Source organism: Saccostrea cucullata, unplaced genomic scaffold, assembly GCF_032062105.1.
Source record: "Saccostrea cucullata isolate Sc308-1 unplaced genomic scaffold, CSIRO_AGI_Scuc_v1 ctg2013, whole genome shotgun sequence".
In the NCBI taxonomy this organism is placed as follows: domain Eukaryota; kingdom Metazoa; phylum Mollusca; class Bivalvia; order Ostreida; family Ostreidae; genus Saccostrea; species Saccostrea cuccullata.
In genome coordinates this window covers 85,236-112,873 of record NW_026926512.1, presented here as the reverse complement: position 1 = coordinate 112,873, position 27,638 = coordinate 85,236, and the positions used below count along the sequence as shown (strand labels likewise).

Below are 27,638 nucleotides of genomic sequence, written 5' to 3'. Positions count from 1 at the left end.
TACTTTAGACTTTGATCATATCAGATATGATAAAAAGAAGGCACCATGCCTTATATCCACATTGGATAAACAACGCTCACAAGACAGAAGACTCCGGTTGTGATGGTCACCATGCTCATTACGGGAAAGGATATCCTTATCCACCCATCTTATTGCCGAGATTTGGCCATTTTTGACAAGTTGACTGTTCTTGTTATAAAAAAAAAACTTGCATGGTAAGAAATATAAGACTCGGAAATATCTTTTACATCCTGTAAACGGAACGCTTCGGAGCATGGCAGGTGACCGCCTGATCAAGTGATTCGCGCATGGACAGAACGGTGGCAGATGTGCATTTAAATTGGAGATGACTTCTTTAAAAAATAATGAACACTTAAACCTTATTTCATTTCTTTTATGGAAGTTATTCAAGTTGTTTGCGAACTTTTTTGATCACCCCTCGTACATGAGAATGATTCTGAATCAAAATTGTATCAACTTGATAACACTACTGGCTTTCAAAAACCCCTGTCCGTATAAAAATCCCCTGTATAAGGAATGGTTTTGTTATTCTTGAAAAGATTTTTATTAAAAAGATTTTTTTCTCTTTATATTCCTATGTAAAACTTTGATTCCCATTTGCAGCTCTTTCAATGGTGAAATATTTCTTCAGATATCGCGTTTTTACTGCCTCGAAACCCTGACATTTTATGTACGAATTGACAATAATCATTTGTGGGCAAGATTGACAGAGAACCTTTGCATTTACCACTCTCAGTATTTACATACTTGTGTAGAGTATAAAAAGATGAATCCTATTCATTTTCAAGTTCATTCTTAAAATATTTTGCAGATATCGCGTTTTCAGTGTATCGAACCCCCTGACATTTTATGTACGAGTTGACAATAATCATTTCCGCTCTATGGTGGCAGAGGATAGTTTCGAATAAAGTACCGGTCAAAAAATAGAAAAAATGGAGAAACCTGAGGTTTGAATGCATATTATAGGTAATTTTATAGCTAGAATATTTTATGTGTGTATTTGGAGGGAATTGTTGGCCTTGTGTATTTTATTGAAATATGACACTTTAGTGTCACTACTACTGTATATGATATGGACTAGAAATACGAAACTAAGCTCAAAACGTCGCTCTACCGGTATTTCACCAGAAAAGCGGGGTGGGTTCACAGGATGAATTGTAGCTTGAAAACGAGGTGGTTGAGCCATTATCTCTTGCTGTTCATTGGAATGTACAAATGTTATTCTGCAATTTGTGTGGTAGCTTAGGTCAGGTGCACGGGCCTGGAAGCAGATGCGGCTGCGGCGAAATAGTGAAAATAGGCTTGATTCGCATGAAATTTTGAGATTGTCCCTGCACCATCTTTAGGGCTCATTGTGTAAGTTGTACATGTTTTATTCCTAAAAGCTTCAAATTTCTCAAGAGACTACATCATACTATTATTACATGTATAGGGAATTTAAAATTTTTCAATGCACATTTTTAAAGCAGCTCAATATTAAGTAAACCGTCAGTCAAACGTTTTGATTGCAAAAAAAACTATTTTCTGCCACCTTCAAGAATGCATCAATTTTTAGAAATGTGAATTTTAGTCTGAATTTTATACAAAAGGGTTTATTTATGTAAGTCAGTTTAAAAAAATACTTTGTTTCTGTTATTTAAAATCTGTACAGTTAGGTATATTCACTAAAAAGCAAGGGGGGTTACTCTTTTCCAGCATACATTTTTAAAGACTTGGAACCATCAGCATAATCAATCATATAAGATTCAGGCATTTTTTGCCAGAGAATAGATTAATTGCTTGAATTTGATACTTTGGGTATTATCGCATAATTAAAATCATGTCTTGCTTTAATGAATTAAATCTAATTAAAATTTAAGTGTATTATTTAGTGCGATATCACTGAAATTACATATATTTGCCATTTTTTCAACCTAATTTACTAAATATAATTATTTTGAAAATAAAAATCAGTCAGCATACCTAAATGTCACTAAACCTAACCATATATAGCACAAAAAACTGTTTTTGCTTTATTTTTCTAAATTTAACTTATTCTGTTATTGATATTTTCATGAAATATGCCCCCCCCTTTCAAATTTTAAATTTATCTATATTTAAATGTGACAGAATCTAAATTTTTCAATGGTTTGCTATAAAATGACTTTTTTTCTTTGAATAATAACATAACAAAGAGTTTATATTGCATATTTAATGAAGTAATATCAATAAAATGTGCATTCTCATGTAATTATTGAGTTCTGCTAGGCCTATATAATCTGCCCACAATTGCCCAGGATGGACAGAATAATCACTTTTAGTAATCAGGAGAATGAAATGTATGATTTGATTACTCATAACTGTTAAAAGTAAATATCAGACACTTAGAAAGAATTCAGCTAGGAAAAACACATTTTTACAGTGCATTTTCATTACACTGAAGAAATGGCTGCAAGGTTAGGGTGTTGAACAGCCATTTCCTGGAAACTTTTTCTTTAGTATATGATGCAAGAGGGTTTTTTGCATATCATGATAAATATCTTGAAAGTTGAAAGGGGTTTTAACTTTGCAAAGAAGTTATAGGTATATAAAACCAAGTGAAAAAGAGATAAAATGGAATTTCATAGAACATGAAAAATAGGGGAGTATGTGATACATGTGAGTACATTTCACCAAGATGTGCCCTTTATATTTGACTTTTTACATGTAAATGTATTTGAAATAGATTAAAATTACCATTTAACACTTTTTTGCTGGTATATTTGTCATCTGGAGTTGTAAGAATTGCATTTGTTTTATGTGTAAGAAACAATATGGGGTTAAGGTGGTTGACCGAGAATTGGTGAGGTCTCTTATTTGGCCATAACGTTTTATTTTTCAATGAATCAAGACATATTTGGTATATTTTTACTCAGAATTGCATGTTCTTTTTGAATTGAGCAAGGTTTATTACTTGCAAGACAAACTTTGAAAGTTAAAGGTGGCAGAGGATAGTTTCGAATAAAGTACCGGTCAAAAAATAGAGAAACCTGAGGTTTGAATGCATATTATAGGTAATTTTATAGCTAGAATATTTTATGTGTGTATTTGGAGGGAATTGGTGGCCTTGTGTATTTTATTGAAATATGACACTTTAGTGTCACTACTACTGTATATGATATGGACTAGAAATACGAAACTAAGCTCAAAACTCGCTCTACCGGTATTTCACCAGAAAAGCGGGGTGGGTTCACAGGATGAATTGTAGCTTGAAAACGAGGTGGTTGAGCCATTATCTCTTGCTGTTCATTGGAATGTACAAATGTTATTCTGCAATTTGTGTGGTAGCTTAGGTCAGGTGCACGGGCCTGGAAGCAGATGCGGCTGCGGCGAAATAGTGAAAATAGGCTTGATTCGCATGAAATTTTGAGATTGTCCCTGCACCATCTTTAGGGCTCATTGTGTAAGTTGTACATGTTTTATTCCTAAAAGCTTCAAATTTCTCAAGAGACTACATCATACTATTATTACATGTATAGGGAATTTAAAATTTTTCAATGCACATTTTTAAAGCAGCTCAATATTAAGTAAACCGTCAGTCAAACGTTTTGATTGCAAAAAAAACTATTTTCTGCCACCTTAGAGAATGCATCAATTTTTAGAAATGTGAATTTTAGTCTGAATTTTATACAAAAGGGTTTATTTATGTAAGTCAGTTTAAAAAAATACTTTGTTTCTTTTATTTAAAATCTGTACAGTTAGGTATATTCACTAAAAAGCAAGGGGGGTTACTCTTTTCCAGCATACATTTTTAAAGACTTGGAACCATCAGCATAATAAATCATATAAGATTCAGGCATTTTTTGCCAGAGAATAAATTAATTGTTTGAATTTGATACTTTGGGTATTATCGCATAATTAAAATCATGTCTTGCTTTAATGAATTAAATCTAATTAAAATTTAAGTGTATTATTTAGTGCGATATCACTGAAATTACATATATTTGCCATTTTTTCAACCTAATTTACTAAATATAATTATTTTGAAAATAAAAATCAGTCAGCATACCTAAATGTCACTAAACCTAACCATATATAGCACAAAAAACTGTTTTTGCTTTATTTTTCTAAATTTAACTTATTCTGTTATTGATATTTTCATGAAATATGCCCCCCCCCCTTTCAAATTTTAAATTTATCTTTATTTAAATGTGACAGAATCTAAATTTTTCAATGGTTTGCTATAAAATGACTATTTTTCTTTGAATAATAACAATACAAAGAGTTTATATTGCATATTTAATGAAGTAATATCAATAAAATGTGCATTCTCATGTAATTATTGATTTCTGCTAGGCCCATATAATCTGCCTACAATTGCCCAGGATGGACAGAATAATCACTTTTAGTATTCAGGAGAATGAAATGTATGATTTGATTACTCATAACTGTTAAAAGTAAATATCAGACACTTAGAAAGAATTCAGCTAGGAAAAACACATTTTTACAGTGCATTTTCATTACACTGAAGAAATGGCTGCAGGGTTAGGGTGTTGAACAGCCATTTCCTGGAAACTTTTTCTTTAGTATATGATGCAAGAGGGTTTTTTGCATATCATGATAAATATCTTGAAAGTTGAAAGGGGTTTTAACTTTGCAAAGAAGTTATAGGTATATAAAACCAAGTGAACAAGAGATAAAATGGAATTTCATAGAACATGAAAAGTAGGGGAGTATGTGATACATGTGAGTACATTTCACCAAGATGTGCCCTTTATATTTGACTTTTTACATGTAAATGTATTTGAAATAGATTAAAATTACCATTTAACACTTTTTTGCTGGTATATTTGTCATCTGGAGTTGTAAGAATTGCATTTGTTTTATGTGTAAGAAACAATATGGGGTTAAGGTGGTTGACCGAGAATTGGTGAGGTCTCTTATTTGGCCATAACGTTTTATTTTTCAATGAATCAAGACATATTTGGTATATTTTTACTCAGAATTGCATGTTCTTTTTGAATTGAGCAAGGTTTATTACTTGCAAGGCAAACTTTGAAAGTTAAAGGTGGCAGAGGATAGTTTCGAATAAAGTACCGGTCAAAAAATAGAGAAACCTGAGGTTTGAATGCATATTATAGGTAATTTTATAGCTAGAATATTTTATGTGTGCATTTGGAGGGAATTGGTGGCCTTGTGTATTTTATTGAAATATGACACTTTAGTGTCACTACTACTGTATATGGGATATGGACTAGAAATACGAAACTAAGCTCAAAACTCGCTCTACCGGTATTTCACCAGAAAAGCGGGGTGGGTTCACAGGATGAATTGTAGCTTGAAAACGAGGTGGTTGAGCCATTATCTCTTGCTGTTCATTGGAATGTACAAATGTTATTCTGCAATTTGTGTGGTAGCTTAGGTCAGGTGCACGGGCCTGGAAGCAGATGCGGCTGCGGCGAAATAGTGAAAATAGGCTTGATTCGCATGAAATTTTGAGATTGTCCCTGCACCATCTTTAGGGCTCATTGTGTAAGTTGTACATGTTTTATTCCTAAAAGCTTCAAATTTCTCAAGGGACTACATCATACTATTATTACATGTATAGGGAATTTAAAATTTTTCAATGCACATTTTTAAAGCAGCTCAATATTAAGTAAACCGTCAGTCAAACGTTTTGATTGCAACAAAAACTATCCTCTGCCACCTATAGAGAGCCAGCTTTAAATTTTAAAAGGCGTGTTGAGTCTGTGGGACCCAAATTAAAAGACTTTGATGAACGTCGCAGTTTTATTACCAAATTCCGACAGATGTCTAAGAATTTAGTGTGCACGTTAATCCTGAAAGCTGTAAATACAATCTACAAGTTCAGTTAACCTCTCATTTTTCACTAAACTCGAAAAAAATGCATATTGCCTGGAACCGTGTATACTTAGGTAGATAAATCATTAAAATTACTGAAACATACATATAACATACGTGATATGCTTCTGCTAGGCATAAAGGAAACTGCCCAATTACGTATGCACATTATCCATCCCCCCAATTGTTCCCACTTAAATGCTATGCAATTTGATTTTTGTTAAATGACATCCTCCACCGCCGATTATTTGTTTCAAAAATAACTACATGTAGTGCTGAAAAACAATTGAATATATTATATTCAACTTAACAACCCCAAATTAGGTATCCATGTTATCCCCCCAGCCAAGACGCTATGCACTTTGCATTTTGTAAAAAATTGATCATCAACAATATCCCACTAATAATTTTGTCCAAAGTAAGGGAGTTGATCTTAATGTCGCAGGTTTGAATCCCTTTGTGGGACGTGGAGACTGGTCATTCGAATGAAACCGTGTAAACCAAGGGCGGGTGTCCTTATAGATGCTGGCACAAAAAGATCCCTCACTGCCCAATGGTCATAAGTTCCTATTATAGGAAAGAATGTGCAGCTCTCCACCGGCAAGCCTTCATTTGAGCAAAAAAATCCTGAGAGGGTCATTAAACAATATGCATTGTACCATCAATCTTTAACATGTTTAACATGCTTAACGTCCCTCGAGAGAATTTATCTCTCATGAGATTTTGCCATAACCACTGAAGTTCCTGTCGCGAGGGGATGCTCCGCTTAGCGGTGCCCTTGTTCAATATCTGTCTTCTGTTTACTTACTTTCACATCTAACTCTATTACATGTACATGTACTATGTCATAATTGTGCTAATTTGATCCAAATCCGGCATAAAGGAAACGCATCTTCTCCAACATGGTCAAGATACTAATAAAGATAATTTGTGTAATAACACTTGCGGAGTGCATACTCAAACTTGATCAGATCCTATTTGATTTCAAAAGATGAGAATGTATCTAAGATCAAGAGGAGACGAGCTATATATATATATATATATATATATATATATATATATATATATATATATATATATATATATATATATATATAAATTTTAGAGTCATGCATGTTCAGATATGTTTTAGAAGTGTTCAGAAATGTTTTAATCTATTTCAACTTCTTTTTAATTTTAGCTTCCAACCTGAACCTGAACCAGAATTTGAACAGATGAGGGGAAAACATTTGACATCTACAGTAAGACAGAGCTGTTACTTATTTTTATTGAATGGTTCTGCATGAAATCATGCCAAAAGTAAATGTTTGAAAATGTTTAACTAAACAACACAAGTATTCATAAACAGATCATAGTTATTGATGATACAGAAACTTTGGGTATATGTATGACAATGCAAAAAAATAGGTCAAATTGATAAGGCCATTGACTTCTATTTATAATCAGTTCATGTTGAATGTATAAATGCTATCAGACCTACTGTGCGAAATAAAATCGCTAAAGGGTAACCCCAAACATGGACCTCTCTTCAGATATTTTGTCATTTCTGTAGGAGTTCCTCCTATTTTACGAAAACTTACGTACAGATTGTAGTCCAGATGGACCACGGAGGCATCTAAATATAAAGTGTTACATGATGTGCCATATCCACCGAGGAAGACTTACCTTTACAAACCCGATCCGTGCCCTGAAATTTTGGTTTTAATTGGAAGGGATCTTTTGGAGGCTCATCATACTCAATCTTAGAGACTAGGACCAAAGAACTCACCTTTTGCTCTACGGCTTAGACTAGGTTGGGTAGTAATTGGAGATGTATGCCTTAACAAGCCACACAGGCCTTAGAATGCAAGTGAGCCGGAGTCAGTCGGAAAATGTGGTCTATTCATAGGTCCTGATAATGAATTTATTTTCAGAGGACTGTAAGATTATATGTATTTTGTATTCATATCCTATTTAATTTAAGATAAATAATGTATTATTCTAGGTAGAATATTTTTAAAAGTAATCAAATTGCTGCACAAACCCTATGCTCTTCTTCAAACAATAAAAATTTTACTACACTTAGACTGGACTGTATTTTTATCCTGTTTCAATTCAGTACTGTACTGTAATGAGTAATGAATAAGGCAATGGGCCTATACCATTCATACGCTTGTGTGACCTGGACTAATGGAACAGTCCAGGAGCCTGTTCACCCCTGTTTGAATGGTATAGCCCTTGCTATATAAAGGGCTGCAGATGCACTCTCGACCTTTCTGATAGCTGTAAAAGAACCGTGAAGAAGTCAGAAATAGGAAGTGTCAAAAGAATGGGTTGTAAATCAAGTGAAAATAGTAATAGAAATAAAAAAGCCAGGGTCGAAGAAGAAGCACAAGTGAAAGGTGAACCAGGGGATAGGGAGATACGAGGTGCAGTAATCCTAAATAAAGGTGAGACACCGAGTACTCTTAGAAAATGGTTGTGGAACACTGCGCAAGGTACCCAGCCAGCCCAAAGTTATTCAGGGGGATAGGTAGATACGAGGTGTAGTAATCCTGAATAAGGGTGTGACACCGAGCACTCTTCAGACTTGGTCGTGGAACACGGTGATGGATACCCAGCCAGCCGAAGGTTATTCAGTAAAGAGAACCTCGGCTTGCACCCCATTATGTAAAAAAAAAAAAACAAGAGGCCAACGGGCCTTATAGGTCACCTGAGTATCATGTAACAACTTTCCAGCGATTGTATTTGGTTCGTGTTTTAATCCAAAAGCCATGAAATTCACAAATTTTGAAAGAGGCACCATTGCTTATCAAAGGGCAGATTTCAAAGCATTAAGAACAAGGTATGGTTTCCATACAAATTTTGCCCTGTGATTTTCTAAAATATGAAACTGGTGTAAAAGTTGAAAACTCATGCTTTTTAAATAATTGAAATTCAATGCAGAAAAATCATACAAGTCATTTTTCTCACATGTGTTTTTAAATGCTAATTATGACGTCATAAACATGTGCATTTTCCCGTATTTTCTTAAAAAGTTGCAGAAGATACAAATTTTCAATTGAATTTTCTTTCAAATAACAGTGTCCACAGGCATCGCCCACAAAGATCTTGAGATATGTGACTTGTTATTGAATTTTGCACAAAATCTTAAAAGATTAACGTGGGCGACGGCTGTGGACACTGTTTTTAAAAGGAAAATCACCCTTGAAATCTGCCATTTTGAGGCTTTTTCTGTTGAAAATAGAGAAATGCTTCACATTAATAAAGTCATATTTGCAGAATGGTAATCCTTCATGCCATATTCTTTCCTGATTTATCAGAGTTATTTATTTTATATTTAAGCCAGTTTCAAATCATTTTGATGTCATTACATTTTTAGGGCGCAATAAAGCTAAAACCATACCTTCTTCTTTATTTTTAGTCAAAGTACCCCCCTGGTACCACTGACCCAGCGGCCCTGAAATTATCTATTTTGAAAGAGGCCCCTTTCTTCATTATAAAGCCAGCATTTTTTTTTTTTATGTTTAAGTTTAGTTATGAACATGAGAATAAAAAAGTCCCGAAGGAGAAGGAACTAAAAAAATTTTGATAAATCAATTATTAACATTTGCACATTCCTTTTTTATGCTATTCTAATAGGTTCCTTACCACTGGACACATAATGCTTACAAATAGGAAAGTAGAACATCTAATTGCTTATTTCATCATTTGCCAGTTTAGGCCAGTTATATTAATTTTGTGATGTTGGTCAAAATATATTTTAAAAAATCAATTCTTTAAAAGTCTTTTAATATATCTTCATTTTTTAGCTCACCTGAGCCGAAGGCTCAAGTGAGCTTTTCTGATCAAAATTTGTCCGTTGTCTGTCGTTGTAGTCGTTGTCGTCGTCGTAAACTTTTCACATTTTCATCTTCTTCTCAAGAACCATTGGGCCAATTTTAACCAAACTTGGCACAAAGTATCCTTGGGTGAAGGGGAATCAAGTTTGTTCAAATGAAGGGCCACGCCCTTTTCCAAGGGGAGATAATTATGAATTAGAGAAAAATTGATGGCATTTTTAAAAAAATATTCTCAAGAACCAATGGGCAAGGAAAGTTGAAACTTACGTGGAATCATCCTCAGGTAGTGTAGATTTAAGTTTGTTCAAATCATAACCCCCGGGGCAAAGATGGGGCCAAAAATGGCCGACCCAAGTTTTACATAGGAATATTTAGGATATCCAGAATCACTCACTGGGCCAGGAAAGGTGAAACTCATGTGGAATCATCCTCAGGTAGTGTAGATTCAAATTTATTCAAATGATGACCCCTGGGGCAAGGGTGGGGCCAAAATGGCCGACCCAAGTTTTACATAGGAATATATAGGAAACATTTTTAAAAATCTTCTTCTCAAGAACCACTGGGCAAGGAAAGGTGAAACTCAAGTGGAATTATCCTCAGGTAGTGTAGATTCAAGTTTGTTCAAATCATGACCCCCAGGGCAAGGTGGGGCCAAAATGGCCGACCCAAGTTTTACATAGGAATATATAGGAAAAATCTTTAAAAATCTTCTTCTCCAGAACCACTGGGCCAGGAAAGGTGAAACTCAAGTGGAATTATCCTCAGGTAGTGTAGATTCAAGTTTGTTCAAATGATGACCCCTGGGGCTAGGGTGGGGCCAAAATGGCCAACCCAAGTTTTACTTAGGAATCAATATAGGAAAAATCTTTAAAAACCTTCTTCTCCAGAACCACTGGGCCAGGAAAGATGAAATTCATGTGGAATCATCCTCGGGTAGTGTAAATTCAAGTTTGTTCAAATCATGACCCCTGGGTTTAGGGTGGGGCCAAAATGGCCCACCCAAGTTTCACATAGGGATATATATAGGGAAACATTTTAAAATCTTCTTTTCAAGTACTTCAAAGCTATGATTAGTGTAATTTATATGGAATCATCCTCAGGTAGTGTAGATTCTAGTCTGTTCAAATGATGAACGCCTGGAGGGGGGGATGCTAAATTCAAGCCCGATGTGCTCAGGTGAGCGCTATGGCCCCTGGGCCTCTTGTTTCAATATGTGTTAGGTGAATGTGTAGACATTGTTCTAAAATTTACTTGATGCCTAAAATTATAATTCCTATCATAAAACAGACAGGGAGTATTGGGGATTAGGGTGAACATTTTTTCAATTAAGTGTAAAATAATTTTTCTGGCTGATACAAATGATACTACATGCCTGTATATATTTGTATATTCTTGCCTTTTAATAGTTGAATTTTTTTTTATTTCTTCATGTTATTGTTTATTTCTTCCTCAAATGGACTTAACTTCTCCCATAGTTTTATTCATTACATCTGATGCATAAGCAACCCTTTTCTGAAGAATGATGCTTAGACTGTAAGCTATAACAGAGACCTAAACAATGTCGCTGGCAATATGCAATAGCTACCACCGGCAGTTTAAAACCTGGGGGAGGAAAAAAATTTACAGACAGATACTTTTGAAACGAATACATTATTATCTCACCAGTATGTCATTGTGCAACAAAGTCGTCAGCATTTTATTTATCCATTGAACGGGTGAAACGTTTTAAATGGCACTCGTATCGATGAATTTTACACTAAAACAAGCTATCTTCTCAGCTTTATTTACCCGCCGTTTCATCTTACAACCGGAAGTGCGAGTTCGTAAATTTGAAATCTCGATCCCGGAAGTGCGAGTTCGTAAATTTGAAATCTCGATCCCGACTCAAATTTGACATCGGAAAGAAAATAATTTTTTTTCTGAAAATTCAAAACCTTGAGCGGAGGGTTTGTAAAACTGAAAATAAAATAAATCCTGGCCTTAAATATGTACATGTAATTAGATCATTAGCATATTAGCCAGGAGCAAAGGATAAGATGTTCAAAGAATTCATGCATTTCACTATATAATAATAAGAGCCCCACCCTAAAACAAGAACCCCTGACCCTGGGGCCATAAAATTCACAATTTTGGTAGAGGCACTCTTGCTCATCATAACTATGTACTTAGTTAGTTTATTTAATACGCAGGAGCAGAGAAGAAGATTTTCAAAGAATTCATGTATTTTCACTATATAATCAATAGAGCCCCGCCCTAACACCAGAACCCCTGACCCTGGGGCCATAAAATTCACTATTTTGGTAGAGGCACTCTTGCTCATCATAATTATGTACTTAGTTGGTTTATTTAATACCCAGGAGCAGAGAAGAAGATTTTCAAAGAAATAATGCATTTTCACTACCTACTTATTTAGCCCCGCCCTAGCACTAGAACCCCTGACCCCAGGGTCATGAATTTCACAATTTTGGTAGAAGACTCATTGCTGATTACAATCATGCAAACAGTTTGACTGCTTGATGTCCAGGAGTAAAGAAGAAGATTTTTAAAGATTGCATTAATTTTAGTGGTTTTGGCCCCACCCCTCAGGCCCCAGGGGAGGGGGTGGCAGGGATCATGAAATTCACGATTTTTGTTCCCCTTCACCCATAGATGCTTTGTGCCAAATTTGGTTGAAATTGGTTCAGGGGTTGCAGAGAAGAAGCTGAAAATGTTCAAATGTTAACACACGATGGACGACGGACGACGACGGACGAAAACAGATAGCAATAGGTCACCTGAGTTTACTCAGGTGACTTAAAAATAGAACCCAGGGAAAAGTAGCCCAGTAAATCAAGAATAATCATCCTTGTAAATAATATTGATTCCTAGTATTAATTGTATGCTCAGATAGAGCTAGAGGAAAATTTATTTCATTTATACTTATTCTTATTAAGACCATGTATCTTTGAAAACGGACCCTTCACTAGGTTACACGTTACAGTACGAATAGTATCTTAACAATTGCAGTGTCGACATTTGTGCAGCAATATCTTAAAACTCTTGGATTATTTTGCTTCTCTTTATACTTTGCCTCTGTAAAACAAAGTAATGTATGTCCTTGCACTGAAGCAATTTTGTTGATGTTTCTTATGAACTTGTTTAGTACAGGTCAAGGACGTCATAATGAGAACTGGCTATTGCATTTCTTGGGTACCAAGAATATATAAGAAAACAAGTCTAAGCATTTTCTAGCACTCGATCCAGTCCGATAGTTAAGCTATCGGGCTCCCCCGATTCTGGAATTCCAGGCCCCAGGATCATGAAGCATCTAAAGCTTAAGTCAAAATCTCCATCATATTTTTAATGTCGTGGAAGTCAAATGGATCAAAATTAAAATATGTTTCAGTATTGATTCACAAAAGTACTGTAATATGCAAGGTTTGAATTTAATTCAATAATTAATAAACATTTTACAGGCGATAGAAAATTTGACTTAAGTCCAAGTCTGTTTCATGATCCTGAGGCCTGATATTTCGAAACAGTTCCGCCTGGAATACTGTTCGATTTCGTTCATTGTGACAGGCAGATGACGAACACCTTACCATTGTATAAGCTCTTCTGATCTCTGACCAGTAGAGCTAACGAGGTACTGCAATTAAAGCCGGGTATGTATAAACGAATAGTTTTATGTCCAAGTGACATTACACGTTTGTGAATTAGAAAATTAACTCATTCTGTAAACTATTCGTAAAAGCTAACCTCTTGGGGAAAAAAACACAGATAGCTGAAGAACAAACAGCGTTATTTATGTCCCTAGACTTGACATGGAAAGGGAACTTAACTAAATCCTTGCTTCAACACTTGCTACATGAAACCTACTATTCCGTGTACCTTGAAGTTGGCATAACATTATAGATAATGTGCTCTAATCAAATGAGGTTAAACTTTAAAGGAAACGTCAGGTCCAGAATAACTTTTTGAAATTTCATTCATTGAATCATTACTGAATTTCGCTTGATATTGCCATTTGTTTTTACCTTATTATAAATTAACAAAATGCTAACTTAAGTTATCAAGGGGTTCCGGTCACGTGATGAGCCGAACGTAAGTGTTTTTTTTCAGCTCCGCTGTTTGTCTCTTAAATTTGTCCTTTTAATCTTCGTGTGAGATCTTTAAATACTGTCCAGCTTGTTAAAAACAACTACAAGTAACTATAATTGTGATTTGTAAACTTTTATTGTGAGAAATAGTGATTTTTACCAACACTATATGTACCGAAATAAGAAGATACATCAGCTTTAACTACATTTTGCATTATCCTTAGTAATAAAGTGAATGAGTTGGACGATATATATTTTCTGTCAACTCTAAATACCCTATTTGTCAATTCTTCTTTCTTTCATTCATTGATACCCATGTACAAGTGTACATCTTTTTTCCCACCTCTATCGTACTACGTATTGTAAAATAGAACAATTGTTATCAGGGCAAGGTGAGATTTAAGGAATCAGTGAGAAATAAATAGAAATATCCCTCGTGACAGAGGACAATCACCCCTACACCTGCTACACATTAAATTACTATCAACAAACTATCAGGTCACTGTCACTTAAATCTTTCACGTTTCGGTATAAAATCAGGACATTCCCAAGACCGTCGTAACTGGACCACCCCTTTTATCGTAAACTAAAATTCACCAAGGTTGACCTTATGTAAAAATTATGAGATAATTGTTAATGAGATTGTTGTACAAAAGGATTGATAAAAAAATTAAAAAGAAAAAAAAAGTCTTATTGCAAATTGCCTTAAATATACATAAATTATATATATTTGTATAGGAAGCATAAGATATTTTTTATCTTTTTTATAAATACGTACAAGCACTGTGTTAAATTGGTGTATCGATCGCTGTAATTTTCAACAATGCAGTTTTTTTTGACATGCTGTTCTGAGAAAACGTTGACTTATTATCAATGTGACTCACGTTGTGAGTGCATTGCATTAGACTGTACATTTAAACTGAGATCAAGTCGGATTTATATACATCATGATACAAGACGCATTCTTACCTTACAAGAGTATCCATGAAGCGGCTGATGCTGAGTTCAAAGAGAACGAATGTTATTCAGTGTGGCGGATGTGGTAATTTATGAAGAAACAAAGTGCATGAAATGCTTTCATTATGTTGTAATAATTAAGAATACATAAAAGATCCATACAGAGAAACTGTCAATTGTATTTCCAAACCGAAAGAGCATAATCTATAATTTTAATCAAATGTAAATATTAAGATCGTATGAAAAATTTCACACAAACAAACTTGAAAGAATATTGTTAAGTTTGTTATATTTATAATTTTAAAAAATGAAAAAAGTATGTTGTTTCATTTTTACAGATATCCCAACTTTATTTTCTACGACTTGTTAGGGTTTTTGTAAATATGTTTGGTTATTTTTTTATTTTGCTAGGACATAAAACTACAAATTTGAACTTTCCCAGCATTGCAATTCCGTGGTTTAATGTGGTACCAACAATAAATATGCATTACAAAAAATCAAAGTATGCTTGATAAAATATGTAGCAAATTAGTGTATGTTTTGAAAATTGGTATTAACAGTAAGACCTCACTAAAAGGCTGAACGCGAGTGAAGTGTGAACTCGGTAAACAAAATCATTCCATGGTCATACTGAAGTTGCCATTGAAGATCACTTGCTGTGAGATAAAGACATTTAAGAATACTTTTACTGCCAAAACAGGTGCAAAAAAAAACCAAAAACGAGGGCACCTACACATCCCGACATGTCTTAAACTGATAACAACCAGACACTCTTAATGAAGCCTTTGGTCAGTTGTTCATATTTCGAAATTAATTAAGAGTGTATCGGCACTATTAATAGCACATGTCATTACATATATATGATGAGGGCTGCCATCATCAGGGGTTCACCTTATGCGTAAATCAATCCAATTCTCTGAACCTCATTTGATTTTAATTTGGATATCCTATATTCTTGTTTGATGTATGCCACCATAGAGGTTGTTGTGCATAATTCTTTGCAAACATCATCATCTAGTATGCAATCCTAATATTTCATAAGTCGCTTATCCCTTTTTTATACATGGGTTAAACTTGGTTACCAGAACGTTGGGCACAGTCTTTTTGTTGTTTTTCTTGTTTGATTATTAAGAAGGTCCCTTCTATTAGCAGAAATAGTTTTCTGCATAATAAGTTCAATTTCTGAATGTTGATATCCTGTGGTATTGGTGAGAGTCTCGTAAACAATTTACTGGCTGCCTTGAACCTCCCTAACATATCCCCAACCACCCTAAATAGAAGGGAACGAGAAGCAGCATCTGCATTTGAAGCAGTTGCTTCTGAGACACGTAGTGATGCAATTGCAGCTGAAAGTATAAAGTGAAGAAAATTTATTTTAATAGTGTTTTGGTACAAAGGTAAGAACATGCAGAATTATAGCATAATTTACGTTTATTACATAAAATTTATACTTTGTAATGCATCAAATTAAACTTAAAGATACATACATTTCCTTTTCTGCTTCATTTGAAAGAAAGTTATGTTTGTTCATTGGCAGTTGTCAAAGTGAAGATGACAAGGCTATATCCTTGATGCTGACTGGCAAACTAGAGGAAGTGGAAGGAACTAAGTATTTTGTATTGCGCCCGTTGAAAATCAAACACCACAAAGTATCTTCCAAGAGAAAAGGGCGGATGCAATGGCTTTTCCAAACCTTTATCCAGATGGCAAATTTGGATTGTTTGAAGATCGACCCATTTAAACTGACCCCTACAAAATACTTTAATGCCCGCTTATTTTGCGCTGACAGGAGATCCGCAAGAGATACCCAGTTCATCTTCTTTGCTCAATTTATGACTGAAATGTCAAATATTCGATCAAACATACCAATAGCTTTGCGCAAATGAAAAGAAAACACTGCTGATGGAGGAAAAGTAACGGCGTCAATGCTTACTAATGATTGTGATTTACAGAAAATTCTGAAATCAGATGCTGGTTTTCGTTTTTTACAACCTGTACGAGGTTCACATCCATTTTGGCAAAGAACAATAAAGGATCTGTACGCCATGATTAGACAATTAAGAATACCGACATGGTTTATAACGTTTTCCGCTGGTGAAACAAGGTTGGATGATACAATTAAGGCACTACAAGACACTGAAGACCCAAGGTCATTAAAGACATTGAATGGACAGAAAAATGCCGCCTTATAAAAGAAAATCAAGTGATGTGTGCCCGATTATTTAATAACTGTGTGCAGACTTTTCACAGATTTAATTATGTCTCCATCAAAACCAGTCGGAGACGTAGTGGATTTCTTCTATCGCACAAAGTTTCAGCAACGCGGTTCTCCGCATATCCATTGTTTATTTGGGTCAGAAATGCGACCAAGTTAAACGAAAACACGGAGGAAGAAATTTGTAGTTTTGTTGATAAATATATATCATGTTCCATGCCAAATGAGGTAATAGATTCCAAACTACATGATATTATATAAATGCTGTACAGGTTCATAGTAAATCACACACTACGTCCTGCAAGAAAAACTCAACAACATGTCGATTCAATTTCCCAAGGCCTCCAGTACATGACACTTTTCTTATAAAAGTCACAGAAGATGACAGTCAAAAGAAGGAGGTGGAAATGAATCAATCTACAAACACAAACAGACCAACACTTCAGGAAGTTAAGCAGCTATCCAAGCAAACCGAGAAATCTCCGAAACAAATTGTTAAAGATGTATTGAATAAAATCAATTCCGACGGATCAATTCGACGGAAACTGACGCAACATTTGAAGACATTCTGCATGCTTGTAATATCACCTATTCCAAACTTAAAGAAAGCTTGACTGCAATTACAAGGAAAATCACAATACATTACAAAAGAAATATGTTGGCTGGGTGAACAATAATAATCAAACCTTACTACGAGCATGGAATGCATACATGGACATTTAATACGTTATGGACCCTTACTCATGTGTGGCCTATCTATTATCATATATTAGCAAAGCAGAGGCCGAAGTAAGTGAACTTATAGCAAATGCACAAAAAGAGGCAAGGGAGGGCAATAAAGATGCTGTGTCTGCAATGAAACATTTTTCTCAGGTTTACATCCAGAGAAGTTATATTCATTCCCACAGGAAGCAATGCAATTAAAATGAATCTTCCTTTTTCAAAATATTAATCCGTTTACAATATTGAAGTATTTGCAAGAAACTGATTTTTACTGTAAAATCTAAATTAATGTATTTTAATGAAATTCATTCTTAAGTATTTTAATTGAACAGCTTTACATTTTTAATTTTGAGGTCCGTCGGATGGGACGTTAAATGGTGCCCCGTGTCAAGGATTACAACCCCCTTGGCACGCAAAAGATCGTTTCCCTCATTTTCGAAAAAGAGTAGGCTCATTGGGGGCCGTCAGAGAAACCCAAAACTTTAAAAACTGGTCACATGATTTACTTTTAATTGCCGATATATGGCTGAAATATTGCAATCTAAAACTTCATTTTAAGTTCATTTTACGTACATGTACATTTTTTTGGTTCTGAATTAATCAGTTCATAGAGAATGCATCATTGTAATTGCTTTTTATACACTCTTAAATGCGTATATTAAAAAAAAAAACAAAACAAAAATAAAGTGAACAGCTAAGAAAAAATGATGCACCCAGATCTTGTACGATGACAGCATTGAGAAAGATACTTGAGCAACTGACTCAAGTACAACAACAACTATCATTGGGAAATTTGAATCGAAATGGAATGATATAGATCAACTACATCTGAAGGATATTAAACCTGAGAGAATAATAAATCAGAGTATGTGATAATCCATGCAGTCATTTCCTTTATATATCCAGGATTTGTTTATTTCTATCGCATTTCCTTTATATATCTAGGGTTTTTTTTATTTATATTGCTTTTCCTTTATATATACAAGTTGACACTAATGGGCTTCCGTGGTCTCTGGTCAAAAGGTCCATTTTTTCCTGAAGTCTAGTCAGCCTCAAACTGGGTAAGGAACAAAAGAAAAATGTTACGTGGGAATTTACAAACAGTAGAAAAGAGTAGACATGGAGTTGACATTCATTGCAAACCCCTTTTACAGACGCTTTCCTCACAGGATGGTCTTATCTGAGCAAGCAATCTAAGTAATATATTTCTTATCTTGGTTAAATTTCTCACGATTTTCTCAGAATATTTAAAGTACGACTTAATAACTAGCTTCTTTTCTCACAAAAGTGAGCTCGTTCAAATATTGGCTCGTGGTCTTGAAATAAACCTGTGTAACCGGTTTCAAAATGGTAAAGTGGGCTTGGGATCGAATTATATGAGGCCTTAGACTGGTATTGCCTGTCTTTACCGTACGCAGGAAAAGACAGGTGATCACCGCCATTAAAGCCAGGGATTCCTGGCTTGAGTGACGCGCCATCTATCGCCGCTGCTCTACGATACAGCATGGGAAATAATCACACAATAAAGCGATCTGCTGACTCAGTGGGTGAGCTTTAAACCGATTTATGTTTCCTGCGGTAATTAAATATGTCAATTCTAATAAACAAAAGTAGTTTGCAGAGTTGTTGCAGTTCTCTTTATCCACGTATGTGATAGGGGTTTGCTGATCTGTTACATTACGCCTGAAAATTTAGAATAAATTCAGCGAAGTGAAATGACTTGTACATGGTAGGCCTAGAATGAAATGTTTAACACTCCTGTGAAACAAAAATTTGAGAAAAAGGAATACTTGTATTGTATGTGGAAATATTAGTGACCGTGTTCTAATAAGTTTAAGACATGACTGCATGGATGTTAGGATGCCGTCGTTTTTTTTTGCACTATTAATATTCCATCTATTGTTACAACCCTGTCTCCTTATTTTGCGGATTGTTCCTCTATGATGGAATTTCAGTGGTGAAACAATTACAATCTTTGTATCAAATATTTTGGGCAGCACCTCGTAAATCAAAGTTTTTCCGTAGCCCGTCGGTGAAACAACACGGTATCGTAATTCAACGCACTTTTAATACTTCTGCCTTGCAAAGGCTTTAGAAAATTTAATGTTGAATATTTTTCACAATTTATTTCTGCCAATGCAATTTTCCTACGCAAAGAATCCGGCTTATCGTTGAATGGACTGAACCGCGACATCAGAAGATCTTTTTTCAGAAAAAATTGTGTCAAGTTGGCAGTCACTCCAACATGTGAGTACGGATAGAATTCCTGAGCTGTTGGATTCAGGGGGACGTTATTGACATTACGAATGGCAGGTTTAACTGGTGTCTTCACATTGGTTTGTGATAAAGTGTCTCTAGCATCTTTGGTATCCTCTTTGTCCATGTGATCCTTTTTATTCAGTTGTTCAAAGAACACATAATCACTCTTTGCTTCACTAAACTTTTAATGTTCACTAACATAGTTTGCTGTGTATTCTCGTTTAGTTGCACGTAACGAATCATTACTGTCTAAAGGATGTCGTTCCGGTAATGAAGGTACATATATTTGAGATCCTTGATCCTCAAGGCCATCTATTTCCGCTTTCAATGAATCTACATTCTTCTGACACTCTAAGAGTCTTATTTTGGCTTCAAGTAAGGCTTTCTGCTTCTGGAGCTCTGTTTCCTTTTCAGCATACTGGAGTTTCTTTAACTGTGTCATAGTACCCTGTTGTTTTTTCTCAGATGCCGAGGAACGACGACTGCTGTTTGAGATAGAGAGTTCAGATCTTGTTTCAGATTTCTCGGAAAATATTTCAGCAGCATCTATAAGCAAGTCTTGAATCTGATGATCAAAGTTATTAATTACACTAACACATTTCTTGTGTCGAATTATCTGGTTGTCCATCTCTGAATCACCTTCATCTGTACGAGAGCGTCTGAGAAAGGAAATGAGGGTCTCATAACTTTCCATGTATTCAGATTTGGCTTTCTCGAATTTCTCTTCAATTTCCCGTAGATACTTGATATCTGAGCGAGAGTCATCAAATCCTGTCAAGATTGCTTCAAAAACTCTCCAGGCTTTCTTGAGGGTGCTCAAGTAGGACTGCAAGTTGGCTTGGTACAACTCGTGGCCTCCTGGAGTTAACGTGCGTACTCTTCCTTCCATCTCTGACATCGCTGTACACTTTCTTTACTATTCTGCCTGTATATTGCAGATAGTTAACCACACACAACAATCAGTGCATCGATTTTATTGTGATAACGGTAAAGAACTGAAACAAAACAAAAGCAAAGAATTACTCATCAATTACATGATAAATAATGTCACTATATAACTACAGATGTAGCATTAACTGTGTAAGTTGTAAATAAACAATATCCAAAGACTAATAGAAAAAAGATTCGCTATTAAACCAAAATGTAAAGTTTTGACACAAATGGGTTTCCATAGAAAAATGTTAATAACGTACTCGCAGTTTATATTTAAAGATAATGACAATAACGGGATTCCATACTTTCCAGATTTAACAATAGATTTTCATAATAAACAAATTACACACATTTCATACAAAAAGACTGCAGATATAATAAGTATACACGTAATAAACAAAAATAGTACAGGTTTACTTACAGTGTGTGGCAGCTCAAGTCAAAAAAATGAAGAAAATATAGCATGGTCTCTATGTGTGGGTCACACAGGAAATGAACACAGGAAGTGAGGATTTTAGGAAAAATAACTCCAAAATTACAAATAAAAAAGATAACTCTTGCAATTATGACAGATAACAAATGGATAAAGAAAGATAACTCTAGCTCTAAAAAAACATACAAAATTAAATGTTGATAAACATTACACTCCCCGTCTGATATCGAATGATATCACTATGAACCTAGTAACGTAAAAAATGTAAAAAATGTTCAAATATCAAATTGCAGTCTTTAAGAATCTGGAACATTGTTACATCGCAATCAGAAGGACAGTCTCCGTGACTGGGCGAGTATAATACACGTTGGTACCGTCTCTATTTACACGAAGTCTTACTTTACGGACTTTGTCGTCAGATTCACTCGGATACACTTGTTCCACCATTGCCATCTTCCAGTCACAACGATGCACTGACCTATCCTTCAGTAACACAACATCACCAACGGATAAATTCCTCTGATTGTGTGCCCACTTCCTTCGACTTTGTAGCGTAACTAAGAATTCTTTGTGCCAACGTTTCCAGAATAGGTCTGCAAGTAGCTGAACTCTGTTCCACTGTGCCTTGAATGCCTCTTTCTCATCAAAGTGGTTCTCCGCCTTTGTCCGTCTTCTGGGTCAGAAGAGTGCATGGCGTAAGTATGAATGGATACTCTGGGTCCGTTGAAACTGGCACTAGTGGTCTTGAGTTTATGATAACAAAATTACAAATAAAAAAGATAACTCTTGCAATTATGACAGATAACTAATGGATAATGAAAGATAACTCTAGCTCTAAAAAACATACAAAATTAAATGTTGATAAACATTACACTACGGCACCTTCAATTTCATGAACTGGTGCATTCCTACATAGAATCTCTAAAAGAGCCACCCAACCCCTGCTACACACCTGGTCACCTATGAAGACAGTTACATTCATCACATCATCGACCATCTTCTAATATTGTTTCTCCCAAACCAACACTTGCTGTACAAAGTAAACCAGAAACTCTAAACCAACCGACGTTAAATGATGTAGGCTGGTGGGGGAGGGGGGGGGGGGGTGACGTCAAAAATACAGCACCCGACACATTAAATGATGCAGGATGAACATACACGAAGACCTTCCTCATTTTTGGTTTTCTTTCACGCATTAACTCCTTTTCCTCAACAAGTGCTTCGAGGTTGTAATCATAAATACCTTCTCTTCTCTTCATTTCGTCGCCCGTGTGGCGCAGTGGTTAGAGCGTCTGCTCTAGAGTCGCAAAGTAAGGAGTCAATCCTTACGTCGCGGGTTCGAATCCCTCTGCGGGACGTGGAGACCGGTCCTTCGGATGAGACCGTATAAACCGAGGCCCCGTGTCGCAGTACGTGCTGGCACGAAAAAGATCCCTCCCTGCTCAATGGTCTTGAATGCCGAGTTTTGGACAAAATTTGAAGCTCTCCACCGGCAAGTGGAGGCGTCTTCATAAGAGTGAAAATTATTTGAGAGGAACGTTAAACAATATACAATCAATCAATCAATCTCTTAATTTAAAAAACAAATTCTGTTCTGCATTATTGCCTTAACATCGTCCTCACTTTTATGTTTTCTGATTATGTGCCTCCGGAGATTTCCTCCTTTAAATGTCTCCTTGCAATACATACAGTACCTTTCAGGCTTCTAAAATTAAAACAAAAATTTAAAAAATGAAATTGTAAAGTGATGTCATGTCATGCATTTTCCCTTATAAAACTAATAGTACCGTAAGATTCCCAATAGACTTAAATTCTCTATTATTAGAGATTAATCAGTTTTCCATAACAAAGGTGTGAGGTTATTGTCACGATACATACACAGACCCTAAACCGTGGTACTACACCACTCAAACAGTACGGTTCGGTACGCTTTGTGCATGAAACGGTTCGTTTTGTGAACGGTTCGGTACGCTTTGTGCACGGAACGGTTCGCTTGATGCACGGAACGGTACACTTTTTGAATGGTGCGTTTCGTTTCTTGCACGAAACGGTTCGTTTTGTGAACGGTACGCTTTGGGAATCGGTATGCAAATGAACTGGGCGGAGCCTGTTAGCTTTATTTTATTGATAGGCTGCTAAAAATAAGTTAAGGTTCATTGATTCTCTGATAAGAGAGATAACTCTTAATGACACAAATGTCTCTTATTCTTTTATAAATTTGTCAAGTTAAAGTGCCTTATTTGTCAAATTTTGCCCAGCAAGCCATGCTTTATAAATTGTTTGTATTTTATTCAGCATATAATTGTTTTGGAAAATCATAAAAGTTCAAGAAAATTTTTAAATTAGTGAGCAGAGGGTTTATGACCCTTAGTTTTAAATGACTTTTGAAGTACTTAATGCAGGTATATAATTATATATCCTTATTAACAAATTAATTTGATGACAGTGCTGTTTTTGATATGCTCAAAACCTTTGATGTTAACATCAGAATCGAAATAAAGTATGAAAATATTAGACACACTGAAACTCACCGCATAACCAATGTCTTGAACGGGAACAGATTTCTCTACATTGACCCGCTTCCCGATGGAAAATCTCTCCCGAGAAATGCCATCTGCCCTAAATTGAAATGCCGAATATACCACAAGAACCAGAATTCTATTAATCCCAAAGTGCAGTGTTACAACTGCTGGGAAACTGGACACAGGAAACAACAATATAAGAAGGGCAAAGTCTGTCGAGTCTGCAGGGAACCTGGCCATACTCCAGGAGCCACCGAGTGTCAGCACTACGTGGATTCGACAGATGTCAGTGATGTGGTGGTATTTCAAGGAATGAATAATCCCTCTCCAATTTCTTTCCGTGCGACATAAATGTTTTTTGGCTAAAAGCATAAATCTGCAGAGCACCCTTACCAACTGACCAAAGCAATTCGTGCTGGCGATCAAGAAGGTGAGAGAAGCAGATACGGCTTTAGAAGCTAAAAGGCTAGGGCATACCATATCAGATCCATTAGGATGAAACAACGATAAGGAGACAGTGATGGAGGAAATCGTTTGTTCAAAAGTTGACCAGATACCAGAAGTAAAAGCCAAGCTTGAAAACTCAACAAGTAACACCATTTTTTAGAGGGAACTTATGACATGCAGTGGGGCACAGGATTGGATAGTGAGGCCACATTGCACACTGATAATAAGAAATGGCCCAGGCAAAACAAACTCGCAAAAATCTACCAAAAATTAGCATCAAAACACGCATGAAAACTCAGAAGTTCTTCCCTTCCACGCAAAGGGACAAGTGAAAATCAGTCCAATATTGAGGACTTCCTGAAAAATCTCAAGAAAGGTTGCAAAAAAATACAGGTATCAATAGCAGGAGTGATGCCGGATAAGAACAGTAAGTCAACACAGTACAACACCCTTTCATGGACAATCCTACTTAAAAACTTTACTCTTTAAATGTTCGAGGGTTAAATACATGCAAAAAGAAAATATTACTTTTTGATTGGTTAAGAGATGCAAATTATGACATAATTTTCTTACAAGAAACTCATTTTTATAAAAGAATAAGAATCATTTTATAACTCTCGTTGGTTTGGACAAATTACGCATTGTTTTTCAGAATCAGCATACAGTAGGGGTGTATCAATTTTGTTGATAAAAAAATTCTAAAATAGAGATCTTAAATAGTTTTCAATCTTTAGATGGTCGAAGACTTTTATTAAATATTAAATATGAAAAAAAAGGTCCAAAGTATGCGGCGCAGTGTTGAACTTAAGCATCATTTTTGTTAAGAACTACAGAGGAATTCCCAAGCCTTTCTTATCAATGATATTGATCTAGATTTTATCAACATTTGATTCGGTCGCTATCTTACAAGAAGAAAAACTTTTTTTTCTATATAAATAACTTTTACAATCGGCAAAGCCATTTCAACAATGAGTAAAAAGACAAACAATGATAATTGAGTATAAAATATTTAATGTGAACACAAATCTGTATAGGAGCAATATTAGATAAACTGGCAAGTATTACTATAATAAAAATTATCATGTGAAATATGGTGATTCTCCATGTTCGTGGCATAGATGATCGTATTGGTATGGGTGTACATGCTCGGGACCTGCAAATAATAACTATGTTTTCCAACCAAATCAGAAGACCCTTCTCCATTGCTCTACAGCGGATGTCGAGATCGTGCAGACGTGGATGAAGCAATTCGTCAAGGTGTACTTTGGATATACAGTATCGGTGCAAAACTTCACCGAAGAGAATATTCAAGGTCTCAAACTACGAGATGTTTGTTTTCATCAAAATGTTAATAATCACCCCTAATGCAGTGGCTGTTTGGGATTCTGCCTGGTAAGTGTTTTGATCTTTTCCATGAAAAGCCGTTTGATTCTCAGCTAAGTCGATAAATAGTAGTTTTTCTTGTGATGAGGGATTTTACGTAGGAGAAAATCTAGTCAAGCATTTTTCTTTATATTGAAGAAGGATATGGAGATAATGAATAGTATTCAATATCAAATAAACAAGGGCGATGGCTGTACGACATTGTTTGATTTTGGCTTTGATGATCTTTTATAGAATTGATTCTTCTCGAGTTTCGATCATAGTCTTTTAAATCAAGATTGTTTTATTTTTCTTGAAGATCTTTACTAGGTCTTCACTACCGGAAAAATGCACTTCTTCACCTTTTTTATCACTGCTAAATATTGGACATCTTGATTGTCAATGGCAAATGCTGCTATTTTCTCTAACACTTTAAGTCCCCTACTAAGTCTTTTCCTCTTCACATCTTTCTGCCTTCTTTTAAAGTATGAGACTATCCCTGTTTTCTCTTTGTTCAAATTTTCCACTTTCTTTTATCTTTTCTACAACGAAATTTGAATACCAGTTGCTGCCAATAATGCCAGTATTTAAACAAGTTCAATACACCCTTAACAATGTTTACCAAAAAAATAAGCATCACATTACTTATTATCATCATTGTTGATGTTTTGTCATTTTTCGAAAGAAAATCATGTTAACTTGTTTATCGGATAAGGACAAAAAATATGTGAAAAATGTCAGACTCCTTACAAATCTACATGTTCAGCAAATTTGTCAGACTCAATAGCTGCAGGAGTATTGACAGTGGATGTCTCATCTTCTTTAGATTGGTGTGTTTGTGGAACACGGACAAATTGTGATCACAAAAGTTCAATGTAGCCTTCGGCTCAGGTAGGATAACAAAAGGAGGTCAAGTTTACAGAAAGGAACAAGGTCAAATGATTTAATACAACAGCATAGCTCCTATTAATATATATATCAGGATATTAAGTTTGATAAGAATAATCTTGAATGGTTTCCTTAAAATGAAGCTAACCACTAATTTTATAAAAGAAGGGTCTATATCAAAGGAAAAGTAAAGCATGGTGGAAATCTACACTTAGCATCATACAAAGTATTTATAGATCATTCATAGAAATTTGAGAGAGAGTGTGTGTGTGTGTTTACACCTACCAAAACTTTATATTTGTCTCTATCCTGTCCTTATCCTGCAGTATGTCTTCTAGCTTATCAACATCTCCCTGAGCTTTAAGAGGAAAGCACACGTCTCATTCTGTGTCAATCTCAACGGATACTGGGAGTCATCCAAGGTCATCGATCTTTGATTGTATGTAATAGTTTACTGTTTAACGTCCCTCTCCAGAATATTTCGCTGATATGGAGACGTCACCATTGCCGGTGAAGGGCTGAAAATTTAGGCCTATGCTCGGCACTCAGGGCCTTTGAGCAGGGAGGGATCTTTATCGTGCCACACCTGCTGTGACACGGGGCCTCGGTTTATACGGTCTCATCCGAAGGACCGCCCCATTTAGTCGCCTTTTACGACAAGCAAGGGGGTACTGAGGACCTATTATAACCCGGATCCCCACGGGGCTATCGATCTTTGAAATAGTTGCCTGTAACTAGAACTGTCCAAACGGGACAAAATACCCCCAGCTGGGTTTTTCAGAAGTAAGTTTTCCATAAGAAAGATATGTACCAAACATGAACTATGAAATTTTTCTTCCAGTAACCTTAAAATTCCCCAAATAACCTTGGGTCAGTGGCAATCTTTGTGTGAAATGAGATCCTACCAAGTTTATCCATAAGAAAAATATGGACCAGACACGAATTATGAAATTCTTCTACCAGTGACCTTGAACCTCCAAAGTGACCTTGGGTCAAGGTCATGGCACACCCTTGGGTCATGGGCTTTCATTGTGTGAAATAAGAACCTACCACGTTTATCCATAAGAGAGATATGGACCAGACACGAATTATGAATAGTTTCTTCCAGTGACCTTGAAGTTACCCAAACTACCTTGGATCAAGATCATGACAAACCCT

At 35.6% G+C, this 27,638-nt stretch overlaps 1 protein-coding gene across 1 annotated transcript; it reads right to left on the bottom strand.

The window, feature by feature from the left end:
* Positions 1-19,796: 19,796 nt before the first annotated feature.
* LOC134271898 (uncharacterized) lies at positions 19,797-21,867 on the bottom strand. Its single transcript, XM_062754124.1, has 2 exons — positions 21,250-21,867; positions 19,797-20,890 (listed from the first exon to the last, which is right to left on the bottom strand). The coding sequence occupies exon 2, from the start codon at positions 20,791-20,793 to the stop codon at positions 20,080-20,082; it is 714 nt and encodes a 237-aa protein (XP_062610108.1). The 5' UTR covers positions 20,794-20,890; positions 21,250-21,867; the 3' UTR covers positions 19,797-20,079.
* Positions 21,868-27,638: the final 5,771 nt, after the last annotated feature.

Coding starts and splice junctions, on each gene's coding strand:
- LOC134271898 (XM_062754124.1), bottom strand. CDS start 20,793: ATGTCAGAGATGGAAGGAAGAGTACGCACGTTAACTCCAGGAGGCCAC.